Below are 26807 nucleotides of genomic sequence, written 5' to 3' on the forward strand. Positions count from 1 at the left end.
GCGATATAGCGATAGGTGGATCTATGAAGCTATCCACTTCAGCGTCAAGAGAAGCACGCAGAACATCGAGAGGAGCTTTTGATGACTTGCACGGATTTCTGTTCAAAATTTCGCTTCTTTTGAAAAATGGAGGTCGTATTTGCGTTAGGCTCAAATGGCTCTGGTCAACTGGGCATTGGCCACAAGGAAGACGTTTCAGTGCCGAAGCAGGTCCTCTTCCATCCTGACCCTCCAATCTCCCCCATTACACAAGTCGCAGCGGGTGGGAACCATACATTGCTTCTTACAAAAACCGGCCAACTTTACTGGAGTGGTGATCCTACGCCTGGTGCATGTGGACTGAACACTGGTCCAGATGCAGCTGTGTTTCGAAAGATTCAGCTTACCAAGAATGGAGAATCTCCAGTTGGCGAGATTGCCTTGATCACAGCAACTTGGGAGGCTTCTTTCATTGTGGCTAAAGATGCAGATGGAAAGAAGACTCGAGTTTTTAGTCTCGGTGCGGGTATGAAAGGCGAACTAGGTCTAGGAGAACTCATCGTTCGGACACCGTCAGCAACACAAATTCGAGAATTTCCACCTTCAGGAACAGAAGTTGTCGACGTGGCTGCTTGCATGGGACATGTCGTTGCGGTTCTCGACAATGGTGATGCTTACGGCTGGGGTAATGCGAGAAAATCCCAAGCTGGTGAGCCGGGCCAAGTCCTTCATGCTCCTAGAAAGATTGGGGGCATCGACTTCAAGATTACAAGAGCTGTCTGTGGCAGAGAATTCACATGTCTATTCGGTGACCCACAAAGTGGATACATCAAGGTTCTGGGTTCAGACAAATGGAAAATTCAATCAAGTGCACCCGAGACATGTCCTGAGTGGAAGGACGTGGGCTCTAGTTGGGGAAACGTCTATATACTGGCAAAGGATGGTTCTCTAAAGGCCTGGGGACGAGATGACCACGGACAACTACCTCCACCAAATCTACCGGAGCTGAGCAAGATCGCAATCGGCAGCGAACATGTTGTTGCTCTCTCTACTGCAGGCGATGTTCTATCATGGGGATGGGGCGAACACGGCAACTGTGGACCTCAAGTTGAGAATAACGATGTCAAAGGCCGGTGGAATATCATTGCTTCGTCTAAATTCATTCCTCCGGGCTCCAAAATAGGAGAAGTCGGGGCAGGATGTGCTACCAGTTGGGTATTCATTACAGCTGAGTGAACATATTCGTCTAGATGCGACATCTTTCGTCCTTCATAACATTTCCTTGTCCTCAGTCGGGGAATAGGGCCAGACTTTCGACCTCTGTCAACTTTTGTGTTGGTTCAATGTATGTTGATTCAGCATCTGTTGGCGGCGGATGGGAATTTTCGGCTTCAGGTTCAACAGGAGCAAGGTTCTCTATGAAGCGGCTCGTGTTCATATCAGAGGCATTCTACTATAGTCAGTACGCGGTCAAAATAAGGGCTCTTACGACTCACAGGATCGATGCTATGGTCCCATCCCAGCTTAGCATTATCCTCTGCAATCTCTTCATCCTCGTAGTTAATAGGCTCCCAACCTTCATCCTCAACGAACAGACTCTCGGATCTGTTCGTCGCAGGTGGTGCTGGTTTCTGCGAAGGCCGAAGGTCGAATACTCCTACGCGCGAAGCGCTAGCTCTAGCAGCGCTCATCTGTGGTGTTGGGTTATGCTGAGGTAATGATGGGGGAGGAGGTGCTGGCGCGGGTGCTGGTTGTGACTCTGGAGGAGCCATGCTCGGCCGGCGTGATGTGGCTTCAAGACGTGGCCCGGTATTCTGCGGTGCGTTCTTGCGTCCTTTCTTAGTCCTCTGGCCGGTATTAGCCCCGCGCTCGCCAACTGTCATGACGAGGAATTCGCATGACATGGCGTCGCCAGTATACGAAAGCTGGATGGGTTGTGTAGGAATTGAGTAGCGGGCCGACACATCGTTGCCTGTGATGCCAGCATGTTGAATAATAGCGCGGAAGTCTTTGACAGATATTACAATGTGAAGTTTGTCTTCCACATCAATGTCGTCAAACTCATCCGCTTCGACAGCGATTGATGTCTGGAGTGGCTTTTTCAAGACCGCTATTGAATGTCAGCTTATAGGCAAGCATCTTGTCAGGAGATGACACACCATCCTCGCTCACAGTCTTCTCACTGAAACAAGTAAAATTGACATGATCTCCATCAGTGTTGATATCGAGGAACTCAATACCAGGGCCAAAGTGATCCATGAGCTGGCGTAATGTGCGTGAAGAGATTGTCCAGTGGTGGGGAGCATCTTGTTTGTTGAACTTGGCGTGGACCGGTACAGAAACCTCGAATGGGAGACGGTGTGTAGATGTTATTCCGTTTCGAAAGATGAGACGTGCGATGAATCGACTTTGAACTCCCTCTCCATCTTCGATTGCTACATCGCATCTGTCGATGAGCGTTTGTTTCTCTGCATCTCTTTGTGAGTCAGGCGCCGTACGACTTCGAAATAAGGAGATCAGAGCCTTCAATTTATCAGCGACGAGGTCCATACCATGGAGGGAGAATTGAGCTTACTCGTATATAGAGTGTGCAGTAAAAACGATCACGGAATTGGCGACTTCCTTGGTACTGGTATCGGGAGAAGAACTTGGTCGTCGCAAATCTGACACTTGCGTAGGCAGATTTTGAGGTGTTGAGGGTAGTGAGAATAAACTAGAGATGAGATGTGAGTAACTGGCTAAGGGAGAGCTTTTGGCTCATGTTGAACATACTGAATCCTTGCGTGCCTCGAGTGAAACGTCGTCACTGAATTTGTTCAGACAGATGAGGGCATCGCGAAAGGCCGAAACGCCTTCCTCACTGAGGGTGAAACTGAGTAGCGCCATGAAGCCTCAAATTGTTCAGATGGCTCATGAAAACAGTTTCGTCATGTTTGAAGTCAGTTGTGAAGTCCATGTAATTCAACATGAAATGGCAGGCACGCGTTCACGCTCCATAGAGCAATCATGACAAGTCGGAGTTGGATGTGGATCCGGAACCCCACTAGACTTACCCTGTAGGTGATGATCGAAACACCAAGAAAATACATCGTCATCACAGCCGAGTTCAATTTGTGAAATGTCAAGTTGTATTAGGAGGAATAATCTAATATTTGTCCCTCTTCCGACCAAAAACTCCCCAGAATCCAGTATTGTCGTGTCATCGTTCCAGCGCCGCCAAGACGTGTAGTTCCATCAGAATATTACTTAGGTGCAGCCAAACCACCAAATACCTAGCGACGGAAGCAGCTGAACTTTCCGAGAGAGAATCGCCAAGGGCCCCGTCGGACACCATGTTTGTCAACATGAACACTGGTGCCAAAATGACGACCACCGACTCCCTTTGACCAGAAAAGACCCATGATGTTGTTTGTTGTTTGTTGTTTGTTTTGTAGGTTTGAAAGTATAGGTTATCTAGATTGATACCATTAGCTCAGGTATGGCTGGCTGAAGGGGGAGAATTGTATTCACCTTTGTATCGAAGTTGATGGGATGTCGTTGAAAGAAGCTTGTTTACGAGGAAAATAAGGTGTTGGGGGGCTGCAGATCAACTTTATACGATATCTCGCTGGCATAACAAGCCCAATCCAATCGCTGCCTTGGCAGGGACCATGGTAGAGGCCTCTGTAATTCGATCTGCGATTCCTCGTCAGTGACATATTTTGGCGCTCAGTGACGTAGGCTTGGTGGCGCTGTTAAGGCTACGCCACACATGATACAACCCTGATAAAAGTTGCCCTCTTTATTCTTTATCACTTGATTTCTGGCTGAAAGAGCTTACAAATATGAAGACACTTTGAAATCATGGTAATATAGGTAGATTGAATAAATTATTTCGTAACTTGTCTCCCATCAATTGTTTGCTTCAACTGAGGTTGATTTACAGTACAATCTTCCTTCAGTGGCATACTTTTGAACTACTAAGGATGCCCTCAGGGAGCAAGAAAACATCTGACCCTAAGACAAGGTGCCAAAAAGAACTAGTCTAAGATCCACTGAATCTATACTAAACTTACCTAAGCCTTTTTGTCATTTAGGATAGAGGTCCTAAGTTTTGCCTCTCCTAGGGAGGGTCCAACATGGTTGTTCAAAAATCAAGCTCGACGCATGTAAATCTTGCCTCCTTTCATCCAAGTGAAACACCATCGACGAAAAGCCACGATAATCCCACCACCATGAATCTTCAATATCTACGCGTCAACACTCTTCGATTTTACCACACAAGTGAAGCGTTATGGCGGCTCTAGTGCTTGTAAGAACAAGAAAAGTTGTTTCCGTGATCAACCTTGTTCTTTCATCAGAAATTGACGGTGAATGGAATTCTCAACGACCAGAATCTTCATTGCCTTTTGTTCGCAGATTACTGATCTTGATATTGCTCTTGTTAGGTTGCTGTTTACTTCCCATTCTTAATCACCCTTCCCGTACAGGCGCATTGTTTGATGATGCGAAGGGATGGCACGGCAGAAGTGTCTGTTCAGGCAATGCCGTTATTGGATGTTGGCGCATGCTTCGTGAGAACACATCTTCTCAGTGCTGAACATTTCCTGAAGTGCATCACAGTCCGTGAAAGAAAAGAAGGACAGTGTATCTCCAGTCAAGTGACAGACGAAACCATGGCATACATACACAGCCTTTGGAAGCAATTAAAGCACTTATCATCACCAACTGCTCACTCAGCACCACACAAACGAGTAAACCAACACCTGGAAACAACTTGTCAAAATGGCCGATTCTTCCCCTGAGACTCCTGCTGAGACTCCCACCAACGACCAGCAGGGTGACCAGCAGGGTCTTCGCCGCTCAAGTCGCTCAAACCGTGGTCAACTCAACCAGAATCGCTCCCTCCTACAACACTATGTCGTAGGAGAAGCGGCAGGTCGCCCGATTCCCGGGCCCGGATGTCGCCGCACTATCGCAAAGCCTGAAGCTGATGATGATGAGGATAAGTCGGTACCGCTGGCACAGTCAGCGCACACAGCTTCCAACAATGCACGTCGGCCTAGAAAGCAAAGCCAGAGTAACAATCTTGCCAACTTTGGGAGTCATGAGGAGGCACCGGCCCTTGCTACAGGGGCGGTAGCCTTGGGAACCCCTAGGCGAAGCAGTATCCCAGCTTCTCATCCTCGTTCACCCCCCCTTCAACAGATTGGTGATCGCCGCCGAAGTGCCTCTCCGCCCCAGTTTGCTTCTCCAAACATGAGAGATCGTCAAGACCTGGCTCCCCAGCAGCAGATAATGTCCGCTTTCCCTCGGGAGCAAGCCTTTCAGTATGGGCCTCAACTATCTCAGTATGTTCTTCAGCATGCTCCTCAGTCTCAGAACATGGCACAGCAGCAGATCCCATCTCTTCCAGTGTCTGTGCAGTCCGCTCAGATGGCTCCGCCTCAACACGTTGAGCAGCAAACTCATGAATCTGCCTCCAATGCCCCTGGAGTCTATGTGAACCCAGCGGATTTGATGTTAGATACACAGCCTTTGGTGGATCCACAGATGAACAATATTCAGGGATCTGAAATTCCTCAGTTTGCACAACTAGTTGAGTTGTATAATAGCATTCACGAGGAACGTCGCGCACAGGAAGAACGAGACCGTCTGGCTGCGCAGGAGAAAAAAGATAAAGCGAAAGCGGCGGACGCGGAGGAGATGGACCAGGAGGAGATGGACGCATTATGGGCTCAGTTTATAAACTCTGATGCTTTCAAATGATACCATTAGCAAGGTAAGCTTATCACTAAGGTGATATTGCTGACGTTTTCTTTTCAGAGTTTTCTTATTTGAACGGCAGATTTCACCTCCAAAGTTGGTAGTTTCTTTCACAGGTATGTCTTCATTCAGCGACAGAATAGCTTGGCTCAAGTGGGCTATGCTTTTGGGAGTGAAAATCGTTGGCAGATGAAGGCCGGAACTTCATCTCCAATACAACCCTTGCTACGGTAGGTAAAACTAGAAAAAAATAAAACTAACAAGTAAGTGTTGGACCAAACTCAGCCCCTAAAACAACCTCATGTGAAGTATCTTGTGTGAATTATGAGTCAATCCGCTGTAGTCGAGCGGCTACTTGGAATGAAGTGACTTCCATCCTGCAGCGACCAAACTCTCATGGCCTGCTCGATCGCCAGCACCCGTCCAGTAGAACAAACCACCCAGGCCCATTGCTTTGGCATACCTCGCCTTGACACGAACCGTGCTAGGAACATCGAACGAGACAAACCCTTTGTTTCCCTTGGTGTCGACAAAGGATGCCGCTGCAACGGATTCGTCGACCTTTGCGCCTGCTACCCACTCATCTGGCAAATCGTAGTAGTCAATCTCGCCTGAGCCCTTGAAAGGGTGGCCTGGTCCACGTGCCTGTCCAAAATATCTGGCATATACTGGAATGCCGAGGATGATCTTACGGCTGGGAAAACCCTGCGAGGTCAGGTAGTCAACGCCACGCTGGCACGACTTGCGAAGGGTGGGATACACCTCGTTAAGATTTTTGCTTGGAGGCAGAAGCTGCGCATGATGGCCACAGACGTCGGTCCAGCCGCCCGTGAAATCGTAGCCCATGAGGTTGAGGAAGTCGAGTAATTGGGCTACGACTGGTAGGTTGAGATGCTTGAGGCAGTACTCGCCCGTGGGGAGAGCGCTTGTCAGCAGGTATTTAGGAGCCGGCATGGTCTCTCGGATGGCCTGGAGGTACAGAACATAGTTCTTTCCAGCTTCTGGAGTCTGAGGGTGCTCCCAGTCAACTGTTGCAAGTTAGCTCTGGAGTAGCTTTCAACTGGATATCCACATACTGTCAACTCCATCGAAGTGAAGGGCGTCACAAAACTCCTTGATCTGACGAGCAAAAGTCTGTCTCGCTGCTCTGCTCGCTGCAAGTGCAGGAAACTCCTTGCTGCTAGAGCCACCACCAATCGAGACGAGTGTCTTTATATGCGGGTGCTGGCCCTTCAACTTGCGAAGTGCTGCAAGACAGCCCTTTTCGCCATCAACTACTTTAGTGTTGTCACCCCAATCATCGATGGACTACAGATGAAGTCAGTGAACAGTATACTGGATTTCGAGTGGGACTGCGTACTCGAAGTGTACCATCCTCGTTGACACTGCAGGTGTTAACTTGAGATATACTTTTTGGTGGTTTGGGAACTTACCCAACAAAGGCGTAGAATATGTGAGTGATTGAAGCAGTGTCCAGGCATGAAGGGGGACGCTCTTTGTAGCAGCGCCACGAGGGATAGTATACAGCGTTGATGTATTGGTTCGACATTTGTACGGACGCAAATAACAATGAAGAAACGAAGAAAGAACAAAAAGAAGAGGCTTTATAAGAGGATAGTTCAGGTATCAATAATCAATGGTTTCTACGTTGTACAAAGACTCAGCCCAGTAACTGACCCACAGGTGGCTGTGGTGTTGATGATTGGACCTGGTCCGTTTTCGTTAGTTCAAGAGTAGTCGATGATTTATTGAAAGAGGCGTGTGCTGAGCGACCTGAGAAAGAAAAACTGTTTTATTTATAGTCATCATGAGAGGAAATATGAGATCATCGGGCACCAAAGAAGAAGCGCAATTGGCAAGAGGTAGCCAGCTGGCCGAGCAGTATAAATTCAGTTGCCACTTGCCCAGCCATCACTAACAACAGCTTTGCATAAACGCAATGTAGTGTATTTTATGTATCAATATGCATTATTCATTGATTGAGATATTGTGATAGTCTATAAATATCTGTCTTGCCGAATCAAGTTTGCTATACTGTTGATTATTGACACCATCTCTCAATCTCAACCCCATCCAGCTCATCCAGGATATCAAAACTCACACCCGCCTGCCTGGAAGCTACAACAATGATATCAAACTTTCTCAGGACATCTTTTCGCCAGTCTTCATCTAAGAGACGCCGAACCTGAGGTAGTGCACATTGCTTGACCAGAGAATCGGCCTAACATACGTCCACCTCGCGCGAAACAGCGAGACTCTTGACAAGGTCTGCTCCTGGGGAGTTGTCAATCTGTGACTGGCCAGCTTTGAAGCCCACACCCACTACAGGGACTCGAGGCGTTCTTCCTGTGACTCTTTGCCTCAGTCTCTTGAGCATCCTCTCGGCTAGTCTTGATGGTTGAGAATGCATCGCAAGTGTAGCGCACTCAAGCAAAGGGAAGTGACTGTTTGAGAGGAGATAGAAGGGGTTGACTGGGATACAGTGTCCGCCCACGCCAACATCAGGAGAATATGGCATGTATCCAAATGGTTTTGTCGAGGCAGCCTGGCAGACTTCATATGGATTAATGCCGTGTGGGATACATGCGTCTGCCATTTCTTTTAGTTGGGTTCCTCATGTTGATGCATCAGTGGCTGTAAGCTCTGTTGCATGTTTTAGAGCGTGATTAGTTTAGTCGCATCCACTTTGTTTGCTGTTTGTTAGTTAACCTTTGTTAGCATCACCGTTCACTCCTTATGGTGTTGAGGCATCTCGAATCGAGGGGATGTGTGTTAACGATCATGCGATGTTAATGTAATATCAAGAAAATCACTGTGATGGACTCTCTCATAGGCTGGAAACGTTCTTCGCCGTCTAATTTCGGAGAGCAATAAGACACTACGGTAGGTATCTGTGGTGAAGAAGAAAGTAGCTTTGGATAACACTCCGAAATATCGCCATATCTAGAACATTACGTTTGCCTGATTAGCAAACTGCTCTTCTTTAGTTTGTGTTTCGAAATACTTAGTAGCGGGTTTACTAATCTGGTCATGATCATCATCTCGATGAACTTCGGATAACCACCTCAGTGCAAGGTGAAGCCCCATCTGGACTTGGTGATAGGGGTAAAAACACAGAATAATCTCCTTTGAGCGATTTTGAAAAGAAAATTTTGATTCAGGCGTGGAGGTGATCGACGTCAGTGGAAGATGTCCGAGCTCGTGATAGCGTCAGAGTTGACGGTGAGAAGTTGGCAGACCGGGCAACATGGAGCTCGATCGCGGAAGAGACAGGAGTGGTTTTTTGTTGCTAGGGGTCAAAGATCGAATAATGATGCTTATGTTAAGCTTAAGTCTCAGTATAACTCATCTCTTGATGTAGAAGTCGTCTGCTCCTTGCTATCTGCTCTAAGTTCTCTTTCGTTTGCTCCAAGAACCACCGTCTGCTTGTACTACCAACACCATGGTGACTTTACATGTTTCGGAAGCTGATAATGCTAAGAGGACTGTAAAGTTGACTCTCTTTCGTTAGTGGGATCTTTCTAACATGCCACAGAGTACCTCCTGGAGAAGTCCATCCCAACAGGAAAAGAGCTATCCTCCCCTGCCCTCATTCTTCACCAAGGGGTCAAACAACAAATATGTTCTCAAGGACAATGATGGTCACTTTTATGATGTATCCTTGGGTGAGATCCTAGAGAGAACCAGTCAATACGATGGAATGTCGTCTGATGAAAGCATTGGTCCCTCACTATTCACTTCCTCCCTCTCATACAAGTCTTCCTTTGACCAGACACCCATCTCCCCATTCTCATCCAGCCCACCCACCAAGCCAAGCAGACCTTCTCTTGGGGAGTCTTCTCATCAAAGAGACCTCATTCTTCCTCGCCCGAGGCTACCTGAACCAGTAGCTCGACGACGAGATAGTGGGTCGGCGTACAGCGTTGAAGATGTCTTGGTTGAGGCTGTTGACTACACTGCCACTGCCACTCAAACCTCTCCCCGCAACTCAATCCTGAAGGAAAATTCCGCTCCTGCCCCCAAGATTGAGATTGACTCTGAGTCCCAGAACTTGGATGAGTATCTGAGGAAGTATGGTCAGAGAAAAGTCACTCGGCAAAAGCACATCATGACTGCGTTTCTGATTTCTGTCAAGTAAGTCTCTCAACACTCCTCGACAAGATAAATATGGTTCTAACACTATAAAGTTTTATGTTCATCTTTGCCTCTTGGTGGTGGCCTCGCTATTACTATGTCTACATCCCATTCATCTCATTCCCCCTTGTCCTCAACTGCATCATGATCGCCTCCATCATCTGTATCACTCTCAAGAATCTCATCTCTGCGGAGAAGATCATTGAGCCTGATCACCTCGAGGACCTCATCATGATTATGCCTTGCTATAACGAAACTCTGGAAGAATGTACCAAGTCTCTTGATTCCCTTGTTGATCAAGTTGGTATTGACAACCACAAGAGGGGTATCATGGTTATTTGCGACGGCCGTGTCCGCGGCCCTGGAATGGAGAAAACGACAGCCCAGTACCTCAATGAAGACACTTTTGTCGAGAAACTCCACCGTGAGAAGATCACCAGAGCTTATAGAGCCTGGGATGGTCAGGCCATGGATGTTGAGGTCTCATGGGGTTACTATAAGGGCGTCCCCTTCTACTGTATCGTTAAAGAGAAAAATCAGGGGAAACGCGACAGCCTCATTGTTATCCGGTCGTTTTTGTACAAGTTCAACATCAGACAAACCAACCCCACGACAATATTTTCTTCTCAATTTCTGCTCTCAATGAGCGACTGGCTTACACAAGAGGTCAGGGTCATCAAGTGGACCATTTGATTGGCATGGATGCAGACACCATCTTTGACAAGGTCTGCATTTCAGAGCTTCTCAAAGAATCAAAATACCCAAATACGGTGGGCGTTTGTGGCTATGTTGCAGTTGATTTCAAGGACGGCAATTGGAATCTGTGGTCAATCTATCAGAATGCCGAATACATAATTGCTCAAGGCTTGAGACGACTGCACCAATCCATTGCCACAAAAAAGGTCTCATGCCTGCCAGGATGTTGTCAGCTACTAAAATTCTGCGACATGACTTGCGGTGACAAGGTCCTTGTTGAGCTGTTTGGATATTATCTTAGACCGCTCGATGGCATGATCACACGCATTCGAGCCACTGCTTCTGAAGTCAGAAATCATATCTGTCAGCTTCTCACAACCTTCCCAGAGGCGCAAACTCGACAGGCTTTGAGAGCCCGAGCGTACACAGATGTACCTCATTCTTGGAGTGTTTTCTTGTCTCAACGACGTCGATGGACCCTTGGAGCTACAAGCAATGATTTGCTGTTGGCGACAGCAAGACACTGCCAATGGTGGGAACGAATTCTCGCTTTTTCTAATGTCCTTACTTGATGTCTCAATGTCTTTGTAATTGCTTCTATCGGATGCATGATCGTTGCTTTTATGCATCAGCCATGGTGGATCATCATGGCCTTTGCAGGCATTATGATCGTACCACTCATCTACTACGTTATCATGGCTGTCTGGCTCCCTCAGTCAATGCTGGAAAGATTCCAGTATCTTTTCGGTCTTTTCATCTTCGTTGTTCTCGGACCATTTTTGAACATTGCAGTCATGGTCTTTGCAGTTTTTAACATGGATAGCTTTGGCTGGGGTAAAACTAGGAAGGTCATCGCTGAAACCCCTGAAGACCAAGTTCAGGAAAAGCAAAGACTGGAGGAGTCTGGAAGTGGCTCAGCCTCACCACAGCTGAATAATGGAAGTAAACAGGTTGATGAGACTGCAGCGGGAGTAGCTATCTGGAGGCCAACAGTAGTATACGTGCCTCCAATTGCTCAACACCGGTAGTTCGGTTATAGTTTGCACTAGTTTGACGCCAAAGCCACAATACGATAGACTTAAAACTTCTAAATGTTGATCCTAACCTTGATTAAGCCTAAAGTCGGGGTGCACATCCACGTGTATATTCTCAGATCTATCGAATGCTTGAGCCTCGAGTCTAACAAAGACACCCCTGTAAATTTTCCAAACTGCGTCTTTCAACGTCGTCAACCACATCAAAGCGCGATCTTCAGCTCCCCACCCACCACCCGAGAGGCTGGTGTTTAAATTTATATAGTTCAAAGTCTAGAAACACTACGCTAGAATCGGGAGCGGCGGTCCAGAAACTCCTTGAAAAACGTGTCGATCCCGTACCTCTCCTGGTAAAGTGCGGCTACTGCCAGGAACAAGGGGTGGTGTAAAACGCCATCAGGTAAATATTTCCAAGTATGGTAACTCGGTTTGAGACAAGCCATTGTTGATGATGTATGGGATCCCAAGTTTGGGATCCCAACATGACGCAGAGTGACCAAATTCGCTCAGTTTTCTCATTGTACTATAGCTCCTTTTGTCAACAGTCGATCAGTAATGGTATAATCAACCATTTCTTTGATCACTGCGTGAGCCCACTGAGAGTCTTTACCGGAGGAAGCGTCAACGCCAGCAACGCCTCGTCATTGTTGTTGGCGCTGAAAATAGGACTCAACAAGACTAAAAAGATTTTTGCGTCAATGGTTCACCTTTGTTATCCACAAAGGAAAACATCCGTAACGCCGGCCTCGTCATTAAGGCCTGTTGGTCGGATCGAGAACCGTCCTAAAGATGTCTGGCAGGCATCAAGGATTTAAAATACTCAATAGTCTAGAATTAAAGATTCGTCATGGATATAACTTGCATATATCTACGAGCTCTGGTACACTTGTGTGTCGATCCTCAGTCTTTATCTCTTCAGCACTAAAGGATTCCTTGGATAATTGTTAGTGTTTCATAATGAAGTCTCTCACTCTCCTATCGCTGGCTGCTCTGCCGAGCATGGTCTTTGCGGATGACTTCATGGTCAGGCGCAAAGGAGCCGAGTTCAACATCGCTGCTCGTCATGAGCACGCCTCAACTCAGTCTGAAGGACTTCAGAAGCGAGTCTCTTGTGGAAAGGATATTGGCTCGTGTCCCACGGGACAATGTTGCTCTGCCGCTGGCTACTGTGGCACCACTTCGCCTTATTGCACTTCACCACAATGCCAAATGGACTATAGCAACGGCAACTGTGATGGAAGGTATGTTTGTTTCCGAACTTAACATCGGCGCCTGGCCTAACTCCTGTTCAGCAAGAAGCCCAAGGGTGATACCACAGCCAACATTCCCAGATCAACCACTGGCAAGGTCCCTTATAGTAAGTATCTAATCGTCACTACTTGAAAAGCCAATCTGACCAGACTTAGACGTGTATATCAACAACTGCACTACTCCCGGAACTTTCGCCCTGACCTTCGATGACGGCCCTTACAAGTACACCGACCAAGTCTTGGACGTTCTCAAGCAGAACAACATCAAGGCTACATTCTCCATCACTGGTACCAACCTTGGCAAGGGCCAGATTGATGATGAAACCACAGGCTGGCCCAAGATCCTGCGCAGGATGTACTCCGAAGGCCATCAGCTCGCCTCTCACAGCTGGTCGCACCAGGATCTGACTGCCTCAAGTGACGAGGTCCGTCAGCAGCAGATCATCTACAACGAGATGGCCTTCCGCAACATCTTCGGGTTCTTCCCCAAGTACCTCCGTCCTCCGTACGGTACCTGCAACCGAGTCTCCAGCTGCCTTGACTATGCGACCAAGCTTGGTTACCACGTTAGCAACTGGAACCTCGATACCAAGGATTTCGAGAACAACACTCCTGATAAGATCCAGACTAGCAAGAACACCTTCTCCAACAGTGTTTCTATTAATACCAAGGCCAATGCTTATATCGAACTCAGCCACGATATCCAGGAGCAAACCACCTACAACCTCACTGCTTTCATGATCAAGACCATCAAGGACAGGGGATACAAGGCCGTCCCCGTCGGAGAGTGTCTTGGAGATGCCCGTGAGAACTGGTATGTCACTGATCCTAACTTCAAGCCTTCAGTGCCTGTATCTAGTGCCACTCCTTGTAAGTACTTTCTCTGCACGATATCCTCCATCGAGATATGCTCCGATGTACCACAGAGTTTCTTTGAGCATGTGGTATCACTCGGCTGTTTCGGAGCTTTATCTTGAATCCAAACAGTTACAAGAAATCAAGTGCTGACATGTTCAACAGTTCCCTCTCCTACTGCCTCTACCGCTCCTACTACCAAGGACGGCTCATGCGGTGCTAAGAATGGCGGCACCAAGTGCACCGGATCCAAGTGGGGAGACTGCTGCTCTTACAACAGCTTCTGGTGAGTCTTCAATGCCAGCCCCTACCAGACAAACCACTAACCAACTATTTCTTCTACAGCGGCTCAACATCCGGATACTGTGACGGCGGTTGTCAGTCCGGCTTTGGAAAGTGCAACAAGTGGACTACTGGAAGTGCTCTCATTGTCTCGGCCAATGGCCTTTGCGGAGACAAGTATCACCAGACTTACAAGGGCTCTACATACGGAGACTGCTGCTCCAAGGGTGGAAACTGGTAAGTTCTTTCTATCACCCCGTTACTATCTTGATTCTAACGATGTATCTAGTGGTAAGACGAGCGCATACTGTGGCACTGGCTGCCAGAGTGGCTTCGGAACTTGCACCTCATCTAAGTGAGGTGTATGGGGTTTGAGGCAATCTCCGACAGAGCTGCAAACCAATATGCGGTAATGCATCTCGGTTCACATATATTCATGATGTAGACGTAGTTTAGACGAATAGGTATTTGATGGTTAATAAGTAATATTGTTGCAAGACCATACAGACGTTGAGCTCTTGTGGTTTTCTCTTTCAGTGCATTCTCATTCTCTCTGTGATATTTCCCCACGCTTTTTGACCTCATACAGAGTCAATCATTTAGTTCTGGCAGCCCAAGTTTCGGGACTCAGCGGCCCCTGGCCTTCTCTGCTAACAATACGGGTATGCAGCTGGGTTGCAAGTCAACAGGGCTCGATTTTAAGTCCAACTGCCCCAACACGGCCGAGCACAGTACTCGACCCGCGGTGACAAAAGCAACCATATGTCAGCCCCTGTCTATAGGTCCTGCGAAGCCTCTGCAAGCGTCCAAAATTATCAGCGAGCCACCAAATACTCAAGAAAAAAAAAAGTAAAAAAAAAATAGCACCAGTACTGGTCTAACTGGCCCAGGCATTTCAAATTAGATCTCGAGATGTCATCAAAAACTCCTCTTTATCGTCAACGCCGGGGTCTTTACTCCTATAAGGACTCGGCCGACGCCACCAGGTAACACAAGACATCTCGGCTACGTTCTTGTGATGGACTCGGCGCACAAACACTAGGATAGTCACTCTCACAGCGTGCCGGCCCTTGCAAATTCAGGCGCCGCGGATCTGGCCATCCACGCGGCAGAATGCATGTAGCCGCCGTATCTCACAAATTTGCATTCATAACAATGCCTTGTTATGTGCGATTAGTTTCCACGAATTTATAACACGGGTGTTTACAGGTCCACGGATGCTTGCAACTCCGAACATCTCCGGGCGTGAAAATGCGCAGCCAATAGCGGAATACCTTCACCTCTGCCTTCATCAACTTTGGGTCAGCTTGACTAAGTGACGTGGCGGACATTTGGAGGCTGCCTAGCTTTTACATGTGTCTGTATGTCTTAGCAACGTCCACGAAGATTTTCTCAGGCTCGACAGACTTGAGGTCTCTCAGCCGCAAGTGTCAGCCAACGGTCAGTCGCCTTGCACAACCGCCATGAATCTAGTCATGTTTGATCAACCGTTGTCTGTCAGCGTTTGAGGCGGCACTCTTCAAACCTAGCGTCGGCCGTTTGTACCATCGTGTCATATGTATGTTTCCATGAGTTGCGGTGGCCAAGCGCCTTTCTGCAATTTCTGAATTGTCTTCCAGTGTTTCGTATAGTGACGAATGAGAACCGCTCATGGAAACAGAGGTCTCCTTTGACATCAGGCTCTGGGGTCAACCAGCGTTCTCACAAGGTGATTGCATTGTTGATGCACCATTACTACTAACTCAATCAAGTTGCGACTGCATTGTCAACCCCTCGGAACTCAAACCAAGGGTAATGCAACCCAGCATTATAGAACAAAGGCGATCGTAATGCCCTCAGATCTTGCTTGGATCTTGATTCTTCCGCTATGCATCCGATACTTCTCGTGCCTGTGTCACACAACGTTCAAGCCTCAGCACTAGACCAACACCTCCTTACCAACACCAGAACCAACACTCACCAAGATATTATGACATTTACAACGGCCTTCGTAAGCTCGGGCCCGAGAAATGTCATAAAAAGCAGCAGCATCGTCCTCCACGCAGACAGATCTGTCGAATGCGTGGGGCCGTTGTGATCCAGAGTTCACCAGAAAACGTTATTTGCTTCGATGAACAAGGGCATGTACCCATTGTACAGTGTGCGAGGCGTCAATGGCCATGTCCACCAGGGGAATACCACATGGAAAACGTGCGTTAAAGAGGGCCCAAGCTCGGCGGCCCTGGTCAGTGAGTATTTCAAGACATGGCCAAGCTTGAGACGGGTAGCAGCATCTACTGTAGATCAAGTCGGAGCACAAGGCAAAATCGGCAACAAAAAAAACAAAAAAAAGAACATGTCGACAATGGTTGATAGGATTGCAAATGGTAATCTGTCAAACATCACGCGGCTAATTGCCGACCTGTTAATGTACACACTAGACTTTATCTCTCTACAATAAGAAAGTCGTCCTCTCGTACCAAGAATTAGAGACAGAAGAGTAACAAGATGAAAAGAACAGAACAAACGAATCAATCCCATGCGCGCAACCCCACGAAGGGTAGTAGTAATCTCACACAGCCCTCAACTTTGTAGGCTCCTTTCCCTAAACGCCCTGAACAATTCGTACTTTGTCATTAGCAATAATCCTTGAGAACCACCAACGACCGCATGACTTTGAGAAGTCACTTCGCTGTGAACCACTTTTGTTGATATGAACTCCGCCGCCGTTGTAGGCGTTGATGTTTCCGACAGATCCACCAGGTATGTTGATACTCATTGGTGATCGTCCATGGCGAGATGTCGCGCGTCCGCACCTATCTGGCCAGTTTCCTACATTACCGTCGAGGCTAGAAGACGTGTTTCGACATCGTCCATACCCATGCCATCCATGCGAGGTCCTTCCATCCCCTGGAGTCTTTGTTCGATAGCCTGGAAGCGTGGTTCGTAGCCGCCTCCAGCACGGGCTTCAAGACTGTCCATTCGTTTCTCGATGTTATCGAGGCGCTGTTCAATGCGCATTAGACCCTGGGCCATATCGTGGTTTAAGCGGTCGAGTTTATTAGTGAAGGATCGGATCGATGTAGCCAGCGGCGCGTTCTCCTGGCCAGGCGTGCCAGCGGGAACTCGCGGTTCATGGTTATGGCGTCCCTCTTGGATAGCAAAGCGCCATTGGTTTCCGAGCTGAACTTCGCAGACAGCTTTGGCGCGAAAGGGACAATCAATTTTGCGCGTCGAAGGGTTGCGCTTCTTGGCAGTGCTGTTGTACTTGACACCACCGCGGTCGCAAACGAGGTCGTAACGGGTGGGCTTTCCGTCGCGGTAGTTTGAAGCGCGCAGCTTGACAATTCCGTAGCCCTGGTCCTTCGCAACGCGCTGGACGGAAGCCATCAAATCTTCAAAGGTCCTAAATATCCCTTCTGGTGGGGGTAATAGCGCTGGAGGTGGTGTATTCGGCATGACGAGTGATTGAGCCAGGGTGGCGGTTGTGACGGGAAAGTTTAGATAAAGCGGGGAGGGCAATAAGTTTGCCCAAGAAAAAAAGGCTTCGGAGTGCTTTAAAAAGACTGGGTGCGAGGCGTAAAATGAGATCGCGAATAGACGAGAGATGCTGTTGGTTTTGCGCGATGTTGTAGTATACAGGCAGATATGCAAAAGGCTGGGTTCGACGTTCCCGCACTGTTCTAACTGTGATACAGGTATGGGCCTAACAAGGTTTAGTGTTGATCCGGTCCGGGCAGGCGGGCCATTCAGAGGCCAGACCTGCAGAAAGGCGGGGCCGTAGGTGACAGTAGGGTGCAATCTACGTACCTGATGGATGCTGCGAAGCGTTGTTTTGTACGTCAACAAGCACAAACCAGGGGAGGTAGCTTCGCGCAGAGCAAGGTGAGGTAAGGTACCTGACAGTATGAACGGAGAGAAGGGTGTGGAGGGGTCAAGTAACGTGCTGAGAGATTGAGATGGAGACTTTGTGTAGCTTCGCGGGTGCGACGATGGAAGAGAGAGATTATATTTACAGTAGCAAGAATGATTGCAGGCTTGCGATGAAAGAGATGTGTTTGCCGGAGGCACTGGGTCTTGATATAAATCAGGTTCTCGAGGTAGAAACGAGGAAACGGTTCGAAGGGGGTGTGAAGAAGCTTCAGGCTTGAGGCTTCAAAGCTGTTTGTATGGATGCCAAGCACGTGACGGACGGGCTGAATAGAGCGTTAGAGTTGGTGGTTGATACGGGTAGACGCAGCAGTGCGGGCTTCGACTTGTTTCATGAACATTGAGGTGTTTGTCTCTCTCTTAGAACTTGTTCCTTGATGACGGTGATACACTGACAATTCTCACGTCTAGACAAAGAACTGGGTGTATGTCACCTCTATCGACACGGTGCGGGCTTACTCTGACGGATTCAGTTCAGTTCAGTTCAGTTGCAGCTACAGTTGCAGTCCCATTATACGGGTCATCGGTTCCTGGTTCCTGGTTCCTGGTCCCTTGCTCGATCGAGACTCGTTCCCTCAAAACGGTTCGACTACCTTACCTTCAACTCCATGTGCCTACGGTCTCATTGAATTTGGGTGCACCAACGGGAATCTAAACGTCAAAGCTTCTTCCCTTCCCTCACGCTTGCCCCACGTCAAGCAAGGCAAAGACGATAAGACACAGTTCAGTTAACTTTTGTATGCATCCATCCAATCCATTCTTTACTTCTAGAATATTTCCCTGCGTCAACAAAGTTTACAGTGCAAGCACTGACCATTTTTGTTGGAGTTTTGTATCCATCTCGGAATAAAAATAGAGCCCTGTCCACTTTTGCCAGTCTGATCCTTTCCCCATTCTTCACGCAAGCCTCTCATTCGCTCGGCCACCTGCGATCTCGTATTGCTTCCTCAACACCATCAACTTCTGGATACCCTTGATACCCTATCTTTCACCGGTCTTCCTACCCCATTCGCAAACATGAGCCAGCAGCCTGCCGCTCACAATCAGGCTCAGGCGCCAAATGCAGCCGGGCAGGATGATTGGGATGAGGCGCGCCTCGAGGAAGCCATGAAACGGCTCAAGCTTCTGCACATCAAGGTAACGTCGCTTTCAACGTGAGAAAACGAGATGCAAACATGCTCATCAGGCTCTTGTTTCAGGTCCGACAGTTGAACGACACCATCCCCAAGATGATCAAGCCGCTTGTGCAAAAGCAACCTTCACGTAGGCTCCCTAGTCCACTCGTACTCTGAAACATCTTGGGCTGACCCATCATCTACGTATAGCCGATGTCATGTTTGCAGCCTTCATGAACTCAGTTAATGAAGCGCAAGCCAACATCAAGGAGGTTACCGACTTGATGCGCGATGAGAAAAGTCGTGAGATTTTTGTGCAGGCTAAGAAGAGAAAAGAGGAAGAGCCCACAGGTATCAAGACCTGGGAATATTATGACCACCCAGACTGGTTCAGAATGGATGAAGAATAACGAGATACATGGGACATATAGCATAGGCGTTCATGGACGGGTTTACTACATCATCGGGACATTAATGTGATAGGAGCAAGAGTGGTGCGGGGAACGCTTCCAGAGTTTTTTTTATTACTGAAAGACGGTAGATCAATATCATGAAGTTTTAGAACAAAGTACAGGACATTGTTATCCTCGGTCCATTGGATCGTAGATGCAAATGTTGCCGCCTCGCTTATTGGCGATACTTCGACAACGTGGATTGTGATGTTACTTCTTTGACGATAAGGCAGCCAGAAGCTCAGAAAAAGGGAACAAGATTTCGGGGAACTCCTAAGAGTTTATGATAAATCACAGTCAAAGTGTCCTGATTTGCGTAATTTGAGGAGGAGAGAGAAGTAGCCCCTTAAGTTTTAACATGACTGTTCCTTTATTTTCAGGGCAGGGACAGGTTGATCATCTTCGACTACACACCATGAGATCTGATCCAAGGCCGCGGGGTCCTTGGAAGCACGTTTCTCCCGTTTTGAGACTGGATTTCCTTCCTAGCTTTATATTAACTTTTAGTTCGCTAATGGCACCACACGGCTGACGATTCTTATGCCTACTTCAGCGTATTTGACAGGTCCTGAACCCCCTGCTTGAAGAACTCAGAATGTGGAAACACTCAATTTATATTCCCCATTGGCTTGGAAGTATGAACGCAAAATCAGTTGATTGAAGGCTCTCAAGAACCACCTAGAATGGATAAACCTCCGGCCAATGTAAATCGTTGCATGTGAATGACACCCAGTCTTATTTCATGCTTCTCAACCTCAGCTAAAGGCTCAACGAGCTCAGGAGAGGGAACTCAGAAGTATTGGTGATGAATATTGGTGGTCCATTCATCCTCCGTGGACTATCATTATTTCCAAATGGGTATTAGAACAAAGATATCATTTTATACTGAGAACCTATCGAGTTTCACATCGTGACTTATGATGAGGGGAACGTGGCAGCAGTTTCATTCAAGACTCAGAAATAAGCGAATTAAAACTCAGTATCTCTATATCGATATCATTTTTTGTATTTGGTAATACCTCAAAACGAAATTTCTATGCATCTGAATATAAGTAGTTGAGTTGGCCTTGAGATCGGTCGCGAGTAGATTGCCTCGGCCAGGCATGGAGGAAGGACAAGAATTGGCACCACATATATTAGTTCAGAATAAATTACAAATTAGAACAGCCAGTTTCCAAAGAGTCAATCCACGACTTATACTGAGTTTTTTAGTTCTCGGGCGTTTGCAAAAGCAAAGCCTGATTCACCATTTGGATGCATTCCACTGTTGTAAGCGCACCGTTTATCCATTGACTAACAACAAATGCTTTTCACTCAACTCAACCCGTTCTCCTGAGTTCGGGAAGCACAGAGGTATGCTCCGTTTCTGCGAAACTGACACAAATGCAGCATGTTGCTTGTCTCTATCCACAGCTCACGACCAACTAAATGAAGCAACCTAAAGGACCTATCTTTTGTATCCAAGTGGAACTTGCGGCTGGCGACACTGCAAGCCACTCGTGGCTGAGTCACGTGCTCATCACGCTAGCCCCACCACGAATTTTACACACCCACACAGAATTATCACAACTCGAGTGTTTTGCGAAATCTCCTCTCCTACTCTCGCGTCCAACGTCCAACACCAACTAACCCGAGCAGCTCAGTCAAATCACCAAGCCGCTACAATGGTTAACCACAGAGTCACCTACCGCCGCCGCAACGGGTGAGTTCTTTCCTACGAAGCTGTCGAGTTTTTTTCGATCTCGAAATATGTCGAGATCCTGGTTCTCGCCATACAGCCTTATACTTTCGACTCGGCCTTACGATCAGGAACTAACCATGCTCCCAGGTGGAATACATCTTCCAACATCACCCGCACCGTACGCACACCTGGTGGTGAGCTCCGCGTGCTGCACATCAAGAAGCGAGGCACCGTCCCCAAGTGTGGTGATTGCGGCTCCAAGCTCTCTGGCGTAAGTCGACCAAGACAAACGAGTCTTTCTGCAATGTGAGGGATGAGACAAGACGAGAACGACAAACGGATACTGGCTGGCATGCGAGGCAACAAGAGGCTGTAACATCAAGGCCAAGGGCTTCACATATCACGGGAGGAGGGAGATCTGGCATGACCCATTCGACCAACCGCTTCCTGTTTTGTCTCAACCCTCTGTCGCAAAGGATTATCGACCTACCATGGAATATCGGAACTAACCCAATCCTCCTATAGATTCCCGCTCTCCGACCCCGCGAGTACTCTCAGATCTCCAAGCCCCAGAAGACCGTCCAGCGCGCCTACGGTGGTTCCCGATGCGGTAACTGTGTCCGCGACCGTATCGTTCGAGCTTTCCTCATTGAGGAGCAGAAGATCGTCAAGAAGGTGCTCAAGGAGCAGGAGCAGAGCCAGAAGAAGAAATAAGTGCAATTTCCATTGCTGGGTTAGGCTTTGCGTGGGAAAGGCAAGGAACTCTGAGGACTCGGTTCATTGCTTTGGTGTTCATTAGGCAAAAAGGGACTGCATGATACATCGGGCCGGGGCCAAATGGTTGGCCGTCCGCCGTCTTAGGACTGCTACTATCCTCTTGGTGACTTGAATGAGAAAAGAACATCAAGCTGGCATGGACCGTGCTACTGTCTGCATAAGTGATGAAGTATTTTTGGTGTGGCGAAGGTGTCAAAAATCATGTCCATGAGAGTGAGATAAAAGTTATCGGCGCCAAATGGTTCAAATTACATCCACTTGGATTGTGAATATGCGTCTCGTTGATTTGTTATCGTTTGAACGGGTTCGCCATTTATGTAATATCAAACACGTAGACTGAATATGGCGAGGTGAAATCATGACGTGCTAAAATTATTTATCCCCCACTTACTTGGATGGTCTCTTCCACTTCCTACATCGAAACGAGAAATCTTTCCCTCCACCACAACCTTGTACCTTTGAAGCCCGCGATATTGTCACAATTTGCATTCCGTCATGGCATCACGAAGTCTTATCCGGCCATGCAGCGCACAACGAGCAGTGTGCCAAGCTCTCATCCAGACGCCGCGACCTAGATCCGCGACGACAGCTTTCAGAGCCGCCACCTCGACAGTCTCACCTCGTTCTCAAGCCTCTACATCAAGTCGTCGACTCTTCCACACCCTTCCGAGCCGGAGAAAGGACCGACAGCCACCAGCGCAACCTCCCCCAACCGACTTTGCCGAGCTCGACGTGCTCGGCAACACTCCAGCGCCTTCAACTTCGGTCGACGTGTGCATGTATGATGGTTTTGGGCTGAACAGCGGTGTTACTGTAACGGGCGGTAATGGCGTTTTGTTGATTGATGGCGAGGTGTTCAACTGGCGCCCGTGGGAGGCCAAGGGCTCAATGAGCCTTATCAACAAGAAGGGCCAGTTTGAGCTACCACCAAAGGCATTTGCGCTATTTGATCTACTATGGCCCCGACCTGGTATGTGTCCATTCTCGCCATTTATGTCATGGCATATTTGATTTCGTTGAGGAGAGTGCTCTTTGTTAATTGAGTTACAGATCTTCTGATCATTGGAGTCGGCCCATCTATTATGCCATTGGCACCCGAAACGAGACGACTTATATCGGAACTTGGTATGCGAATTGAAATCCTAGACACGAGAAATGCGGCTGCGCAGTTCAACTTGTTGGCCACAGAACGAGGCGTTTCGAACGTAGCAGCTGCTTTGATACCCATTGGATGGAAGGACGGGGTTGGAGCGGAATAAAAACAGTCGAATCGAGAGGCGCATTTCGAAAGTGTATTTTAATTGTAAGAGTATGAATGTGAGGGCAAAATGCTGCATATATTCGCCATCATGAAGCAGGGAAATGGCGAGGTCTCGAACTGACTATTTTGCTCACGTAAAGCACTTGGAATGGGATTAAGAAAACCCCCCTTTTTTTATATAATCGTATGTCTAATTCGGGAATATACATTCGCTATGTGCTGTGGTAACAGTCGAGGTCAGAGGCTTTTAATACTAAAGTATACAAGATGGGACGGAGGTTTATGTATACAACCAGAGCACTTGCATTCATTGTGCATGAATGTTCAAAGATCGACCCGGCTGTTTCTGTAGATAATATTGATATGTGGTTAAAATTTTGCAATATGCTTAGGATAGATGAGACAACAAATATTAGTGTGATAGATCGATAGTTTTACACCATTTCAAGCAACTGAATGATATGCATACGTAAATTGACAAACTAAAATAGATTGGTAGGTATTCTTGAAAGTGTCATGCTTGGAGCCCACTTGAATTTAATGATAGAAACCTTAAAAAGAATCATAATGAAAGCAGAAGCATTTCTTGGAGATTCTACACAAAAATTCCATCATCTGAATTCAGGGTAGGTTCCCTGTGCAACATGCCTCACTCCTGCACAAATAATTGGCTCCCCCAATGGCGATCTCATTCGCCCACAAGGTATGATGCAATTGTGTAATTGGTTGCTTCCCTGAACTTTGTCAATTACTCAAAACCAAATCTCCATTCTCATCATCAATATCAATCTAGCAAAGCTACACAACATCGAACTCAGCATCGAATTTTGACATTATTAGGTCACACTCGACGCAATTTTTATTCTTTGGCGCGCCCTGACCGCGGTTCGCGTGGGGCACATACCTAGGGTCGAAGAACTTCAAAAGCTTGGCTGGGCCTTGGATCGTTGACTACCTTATTCAAGTTCTTGTTGTCAACTGAGCTTCTCCATGAAACTGCAAGTCTCTCCGGCGTTGCACTATTGACATATTCCATGTCGATTGTATGAAGACGGCTGCGGTGGTCGGAGAAACACGCGAACTTGGTGTTACTCGTGTAATACCAATACCTTGTTGGTGACTCAACAACAGCTTCAATCTCTGATACAACTAAAAACAATCGACCTAACCTCAAACCCAATCAAGACTCAATTCCTCTTTTCTTATCCAATCTATAAAATCCGCAAAAAACTTATAACGCCTCCACCAATATCCTGGAGTATAACCCCCAAACGCACTTATGGCCTCTCCTGCAGCGACCGTCCAACAGGACGATGTTGACTCCACTGACCCTCACCTCACGGACCCGACCTTGCTGAGGGATCACTCAGAGTTCAAGTCCTATACAACAAGTCGTTTCGAATATTCTGGAATTCGAGTTTTCTACCGACAACATGCCAAGGCAGACCAACTACCCAAAAAACCTGCTCCATTACCACTATTGGTGTTTCTGCATGGCCTGGGCGGCTCTGTTGCCCAGTTTCATCCTCTGTTAAGTAGTCTGGTGGATGAGGCCCCTTGCATGGCAATCGACTACCCCGGTTGTGGCAGATCTGAGTTCTCGGTCACCGATTGGGAAGCCTACACGACGGATGCTCTGGTAGAGCTTTTGGAAACAATCATTGAGGACTACCGAGACAAGGACGCAGGCCAGCGAGTGGTCCTGATCGGCCATAGCATGGGGACAACTCTCGCTGCTAAGTTGGCCAACACGAAAGTCGAGCATACAACTTCGCTAGCCGAGTACGTGGTAGGGTTGGTGGCTATTTGCCCTGTGTCAAGCCCTCCTGATGAATCAAAGACATGGTGGTTTAGGAGGGCACTTTGGACTCCGGGATGGCTTTTTGATTTGTGGCGAGCCTGGGATGGCCGGGGAGGCCCCAACAGTGCCAGCGTCAGGCGCTTTGTTGGAAAGGATGCCGACGAGGCTACCCGGAAACTCCAATATCGCTTTAACAAACAGAGTCGAACCCCAGTCTGGAGACGTATGGCTAATGGCGCCCTGCCAATCTATCACAATGGCAGACCCAGAGGCGGTCTCCCGACCCTGGAGGTCTGGGCAGGATTAAATATCCCCGTCTTTTTGATAGGTGCTAAGGAGGACACTGTTGTTTCACCTGAGGAAGTCAAGAAGATTGCTAACGCATTGGACCCTGAGAAGACTCTGCCAGAGTCAGGGGCAGCAGAAGAGACACCTGATGCTGTCGTCGACGCTGCTGCCCCCGTAAGTACTTCCACAAGACTACAGGACCATGTGCCACAAGCCATTGAAGACCTCAATGATGATGACTTCACAAAGGTCAAGTCTCCTACGCTTCCTAGCTCAGAAGAGGACAGCCCCAATGATCCCTCAACCCCTCACGAGACTATGACTGAACTGCCCGCGCAACCGAACCACCCCAAAAAGGTGGTAAAGACCATCGTGATGCCGCCACCGGCAACACACGCTGTCCTATACACGCCCTGCTCAGTTCGTGCCGTCGCGGGTTTGATTTCCGATTTCCTTGCCACAAACGTTACTGGCAGACTTTCCCTGGCCTGGCAATTACAATACCTCTCCCGTGAGGGAAAATGGGACGTCAAGAACCTCAACAAATGGAAATCTGTCAACCCCGTATCCGAGCCGATCGGACCTGCTGGAAAACCTGTTTTCCGGGCACTCAAGACGCTTCGTGAAGCGGACGATGTCCACTGTCCACAGAATTTTGTTTCAAAATGGGGTTCTATTGTCAAAGATATCATTGATATTTCCAAAGACCAGCCTGTCTATGACCCTCGCGGCTTAGATCGAGCTGGAATCCATTATCACAAGTTCCCCACAGTTTCGAAGATACCTCCTCAGGCTCAGGAGGTTGAAGCTTTCATTAAATTAGTTGACGACCTCAGAGAAAAGCAGACTGCGCGCGCTACCGCTGAGAACTGGACCAATCCCGAGCAGTGTGTTATTGGAGTGCACTGCCATTACGGCTTTAACCGCACGGGATACTTTATCGTATGTTATCTCGTTGAGCGGTGCGGATTCGGCGTTAAGGAGGCTATCGACACATTTGCCAAAGCGAGGCCTAATGGGATCCGCCACTCGCACTTTCTGGATCGGTTGTATGTGCGATACAATGTTGACTCAGTTCCTCCCAGTCAGTCGTGATTGATCAAGGGAGAAAGGCGTTTGGTTAAGGGGTAACGACCACAAGCGAGGAGTATATTGGCTTGAAGCGTTGATTATGGGTCATGGTTTAATTAACAAGCAGGCGTCTGGTCGGTGGTCTCTGTTAGTAACTAGAGTATAGATAATGGACTATTCGATGTTTTGATTGTAGTTAAGCATTGTAGTAGGCGCTTAACAGGCATGATATTACACCCACTTTCTAGGCTCTGTATTGGAATGAAGTGGCCAATACATTTAGGCTCGGTACCACTGGTGTCATGCAGGGATGACTATGATGAATCTGACAATTTGATCTCATGAGAGTTGCAGGGAATATTTGTTGGGCGAGCATATCACCAGACAGCTGCTAAGAAGTTGCTGTGGTTGCATTGATTTGAAAACTCAAAAAGTTCAAATGTATCATAGGCAAGCTAATGAGTAAATCTAGATTGG

The 26807-nt window shown here is 47.8% G+C and overlaps 12 protein-coding genes across 12 annotated transcripts; 8 read left to right on the top strand and 4 right to left on the bottom strand.

Moving 5' to 3' along the window:
• The first annotated feature begins 47 nt into the window (after positions 1 to 47).
• BKA55DRAFT_111067 (regulator of chromosome condensation 1/beta-lactamase-inhibitor protein II) lies at positions 48 to 1317 on the top strand. The gene has a single exon (XM_046184717.1). It carries the CDS (start codon positions 127 to 129, stop codon positions 1213 to 1215), a length of 1089 nt encoding a protein of 362 aa, XP_046046551.1. The 5' UTR covers positions 48 to 126; the 3' UTR covers positions 1216 to 1317.
• Positions 1242 to 3073, bottom strand: BKA55DRAFT_111071 (Rad9-domain-containing protein). Its single transcript, XM_046184718.1, has 5 exons — positions 2752 to 3073; positions 2555 to 2692; positions 2139 to 2502; positions 1476 to 2089; positions 1242 to 1429 (listed from the first exon to the last, which is right to left on the bottom strand). The coding sequence occupies exons 1-5, from the start codon at positions 2863 to 2865 to the stop codon at positions 1268 to 1270; spliced, it is 1392 nt and encodes a 463-aa protein (XP_046046552.1). The 5' UTR covers positions 2866 to 3073; the 3' UTR covers positions 1242 to 1267.
• A 1670-nt stretch (positions 3074 to 4743) lies between these two features.
• Positions 4744 to 5727, top strand: BKA55DRAFT_693280 (uncharacterized protein; the record flags this gene model as incomplete). Its single annotated transcript, XM_046199893.1, has 1 exon — positions 4744 to 5727. One exon carries the CDS (start codon positions 4744 to 4746, stop codon positions 5725 to 5727), a length of 984 nt encoding a protein of 327 aa, XP_046046553.1.
• Positions 5728 to 5901: 174 nt separating this feature from the next.
• Positions 5902 to 7471, bottom strand: BKA55DRAFT_111092 (glycoside hydrolase superfamily). Its single transcript, XM_046184719.1, has 4 exons — positions 7158 to 7471; positions 7085 to 7109; positions 6801 to 7032; positions 5902 to 6752 (listed from the first exon to the last, which is right to left on the bottom strand). The coding sequence occupies exons 1-4, from the start codon at positions 7271 to 7273 to the stop codon at positions 6076 to 6078; spliced, it is 1050 nt and encodes a 349-aa protein (XP_046046554.1). The 5' UTR covers positions 7274 to 7471; the 3' UTR covers positions 5902 to 6075.
• A 294-nt stretch (positions 7472 to 7765) lies between these two features.
• BKA55DRAFT_596403 (uncharacterized protein) lies at positions 7766 to 8320 on the bottom strand (the record flags this gene model as incomplete). Its single annotated transcript, XM_046195938.1, has 2 exons — positions 7766 to 7945; positions 7988 to 8320. The coding sequence occupies 2 exons, from the start codon at positions 8318 to 8320 to the stop codon at positions 7766 to 7768; spliced, it is 513 nt and encodes a 170-aa protein (XP_046046555.1).
• An 846-nt stretch (positions 8321 to 9166) lies between these two features.
• Positions 9167 to 11582, top strand: BKA55DRAFT_596404 (uncharacterized protein; the record flags this gene model as incomplete). The annotated part of the gene is made up of 5 exons (XM_046195939.1): positions 9167 to 9211; positions 9260 to 9858; positions 9912 to 10524; positions 10584 to 11114; positions 11187 to 11582. The coding sequence occupies 5 exons, from the start codon at positions 9167 to 9169 to the stop codon at positions 11580 to 11582; spliced, it is 2184 nt and encodes a 727-aa protein (XP_046046556.1).
• Positions 11583 to 12545: 963 nt separating this feature from the next.
• BKA55DRAFT_649373 (uncharacterized protein) lies at positions 12546 to 14449 on the top strand (the record flags this gene model as incomplete). The annotated part of the gene is made up of 6 exons (XM_046197272.1): positions 12546 to 12829; positions 12881 to 12945; positions 12989 to 13696; positions 13859 to 13979; positions 14039 to 14212; positions 14265 to 14449. 6 exons carry the CDS (start codon positions 12546 to 12548, stop codon positions 14332 to 14334), a joined length of 1422 nt encoding a protein of 473 aa, XP_046046557.1. The 3' UTR covers positions 14335 to 14449.
• Positions 14450 to 16786: 2337 nt separating this feature from the next.
• Positions 16787 to 17413, bottom strand: BKA55DRAFT_693285 (uncharacterized protein; the record flags this gene model as incomplete). The annotated part of the gene is made up of 1 exon (XM_046199894.1): positions 16787 to 17413. One exon carries the CDS (start codon positions 17411 to 17413, stop codon positions 16787 to 16789), a length of 627 nt encoding a protein of 208 aa, XP_046046558.1.
• A 1488-nt stretch (positions 17414 to 18901) lies between these two features.
• On the top strand, positions 18902 to 19409 carry BKA55DRAFT_542342 (uncharacterized protein; the record flags this gene model as incomplete). The annotated part of the gene is made up of 3 exons (XM_046190474.1): positions 18902 to 19038; positions 19071 to 19147; positions 19210 to 19409. The coding sequence occupies 3 exons, from the start codon at positions 18902 to 18904 to the stop codon at positions 19407 to 19409; spliced, it is 414 nt and encodes a 137-aa protein (XP_046046559.1).
• A 1706-nt stretch (positions 19410 to 21115) lies between these two features.
• BKA55DRAFT_542343 (ribosomal protein L34Ae) lies at positions 21116 to 21846 on the top strand (the record flags this gene model as incomplete). Its single annotated transcript, XM_046190475.1, has 3 exons — positions 21116 to 21153; positions 21280 to 21403; positions 21658 to 21846. The coding sequence occupies 3 exons, from the start codon at positions 21116 to 21118 to the stop codon at positions 21844 to 21846; spliced, it is 351 nt and encodes a 116-aa protein (XP_046046560.1).
• Positions 21847 to 22404: 558 nt separating this feature from the next.
• BKA55DRAFT_596408 (NADH dehydrogenase 1 alpha subcomplex assembly factor 3) lies at positions 22405 to 23168 on the top strand (the record flags this gene model as incomplete). Its single annotated transcript, XM_046195940.1, has 2 exons — positions 22405 to 22879; positions 22960 to 23168. The coding sequence occupies 2 exons, from the start codon at positions 22405 to 22407 to the stop codon at positions 23166 to 23168; spliced, it is 684 nt and encodes a 227-aa protein (XP_046046561.1).
• A 1281-nt stretch (positions 23169 to 24449) lies between these two features.
• Positions 24450 to 26354, top strand: BKA55DRAFT_542345 (Alpha/Beta hydrolase protein; the record flags this gene model as incomplete). The annotated part of the gene is made up of 1 exon (XM_046190476.1): positions 24450 to 26354. One exon carries the CDS (start codon positions 24450 to 24452, stop codon positions 26352 to 26354), a length of 1905 nt encoding a protein of 634 aa, XP_046046562.1.
• Between the last annotated feature and the right edge of the window lie 453 nt (positions 26355 to 26807).

This window comes from Fusarium redolens (genome assembly GCF_020744475.1).
Source record: "Fusarium redolens strain MPI-CAGE-AT-0023 chromosome Unknown BKA55scaffold_13, whole genome shotgun sequence".
Taxonomy (NCBI): domain Eukaryota; kingdom Fungi; phylum Ascomycota; class Sordariomycetes; order Hypocreales; family Nectriaceae; genus Fusarium; species Fusarium redolens.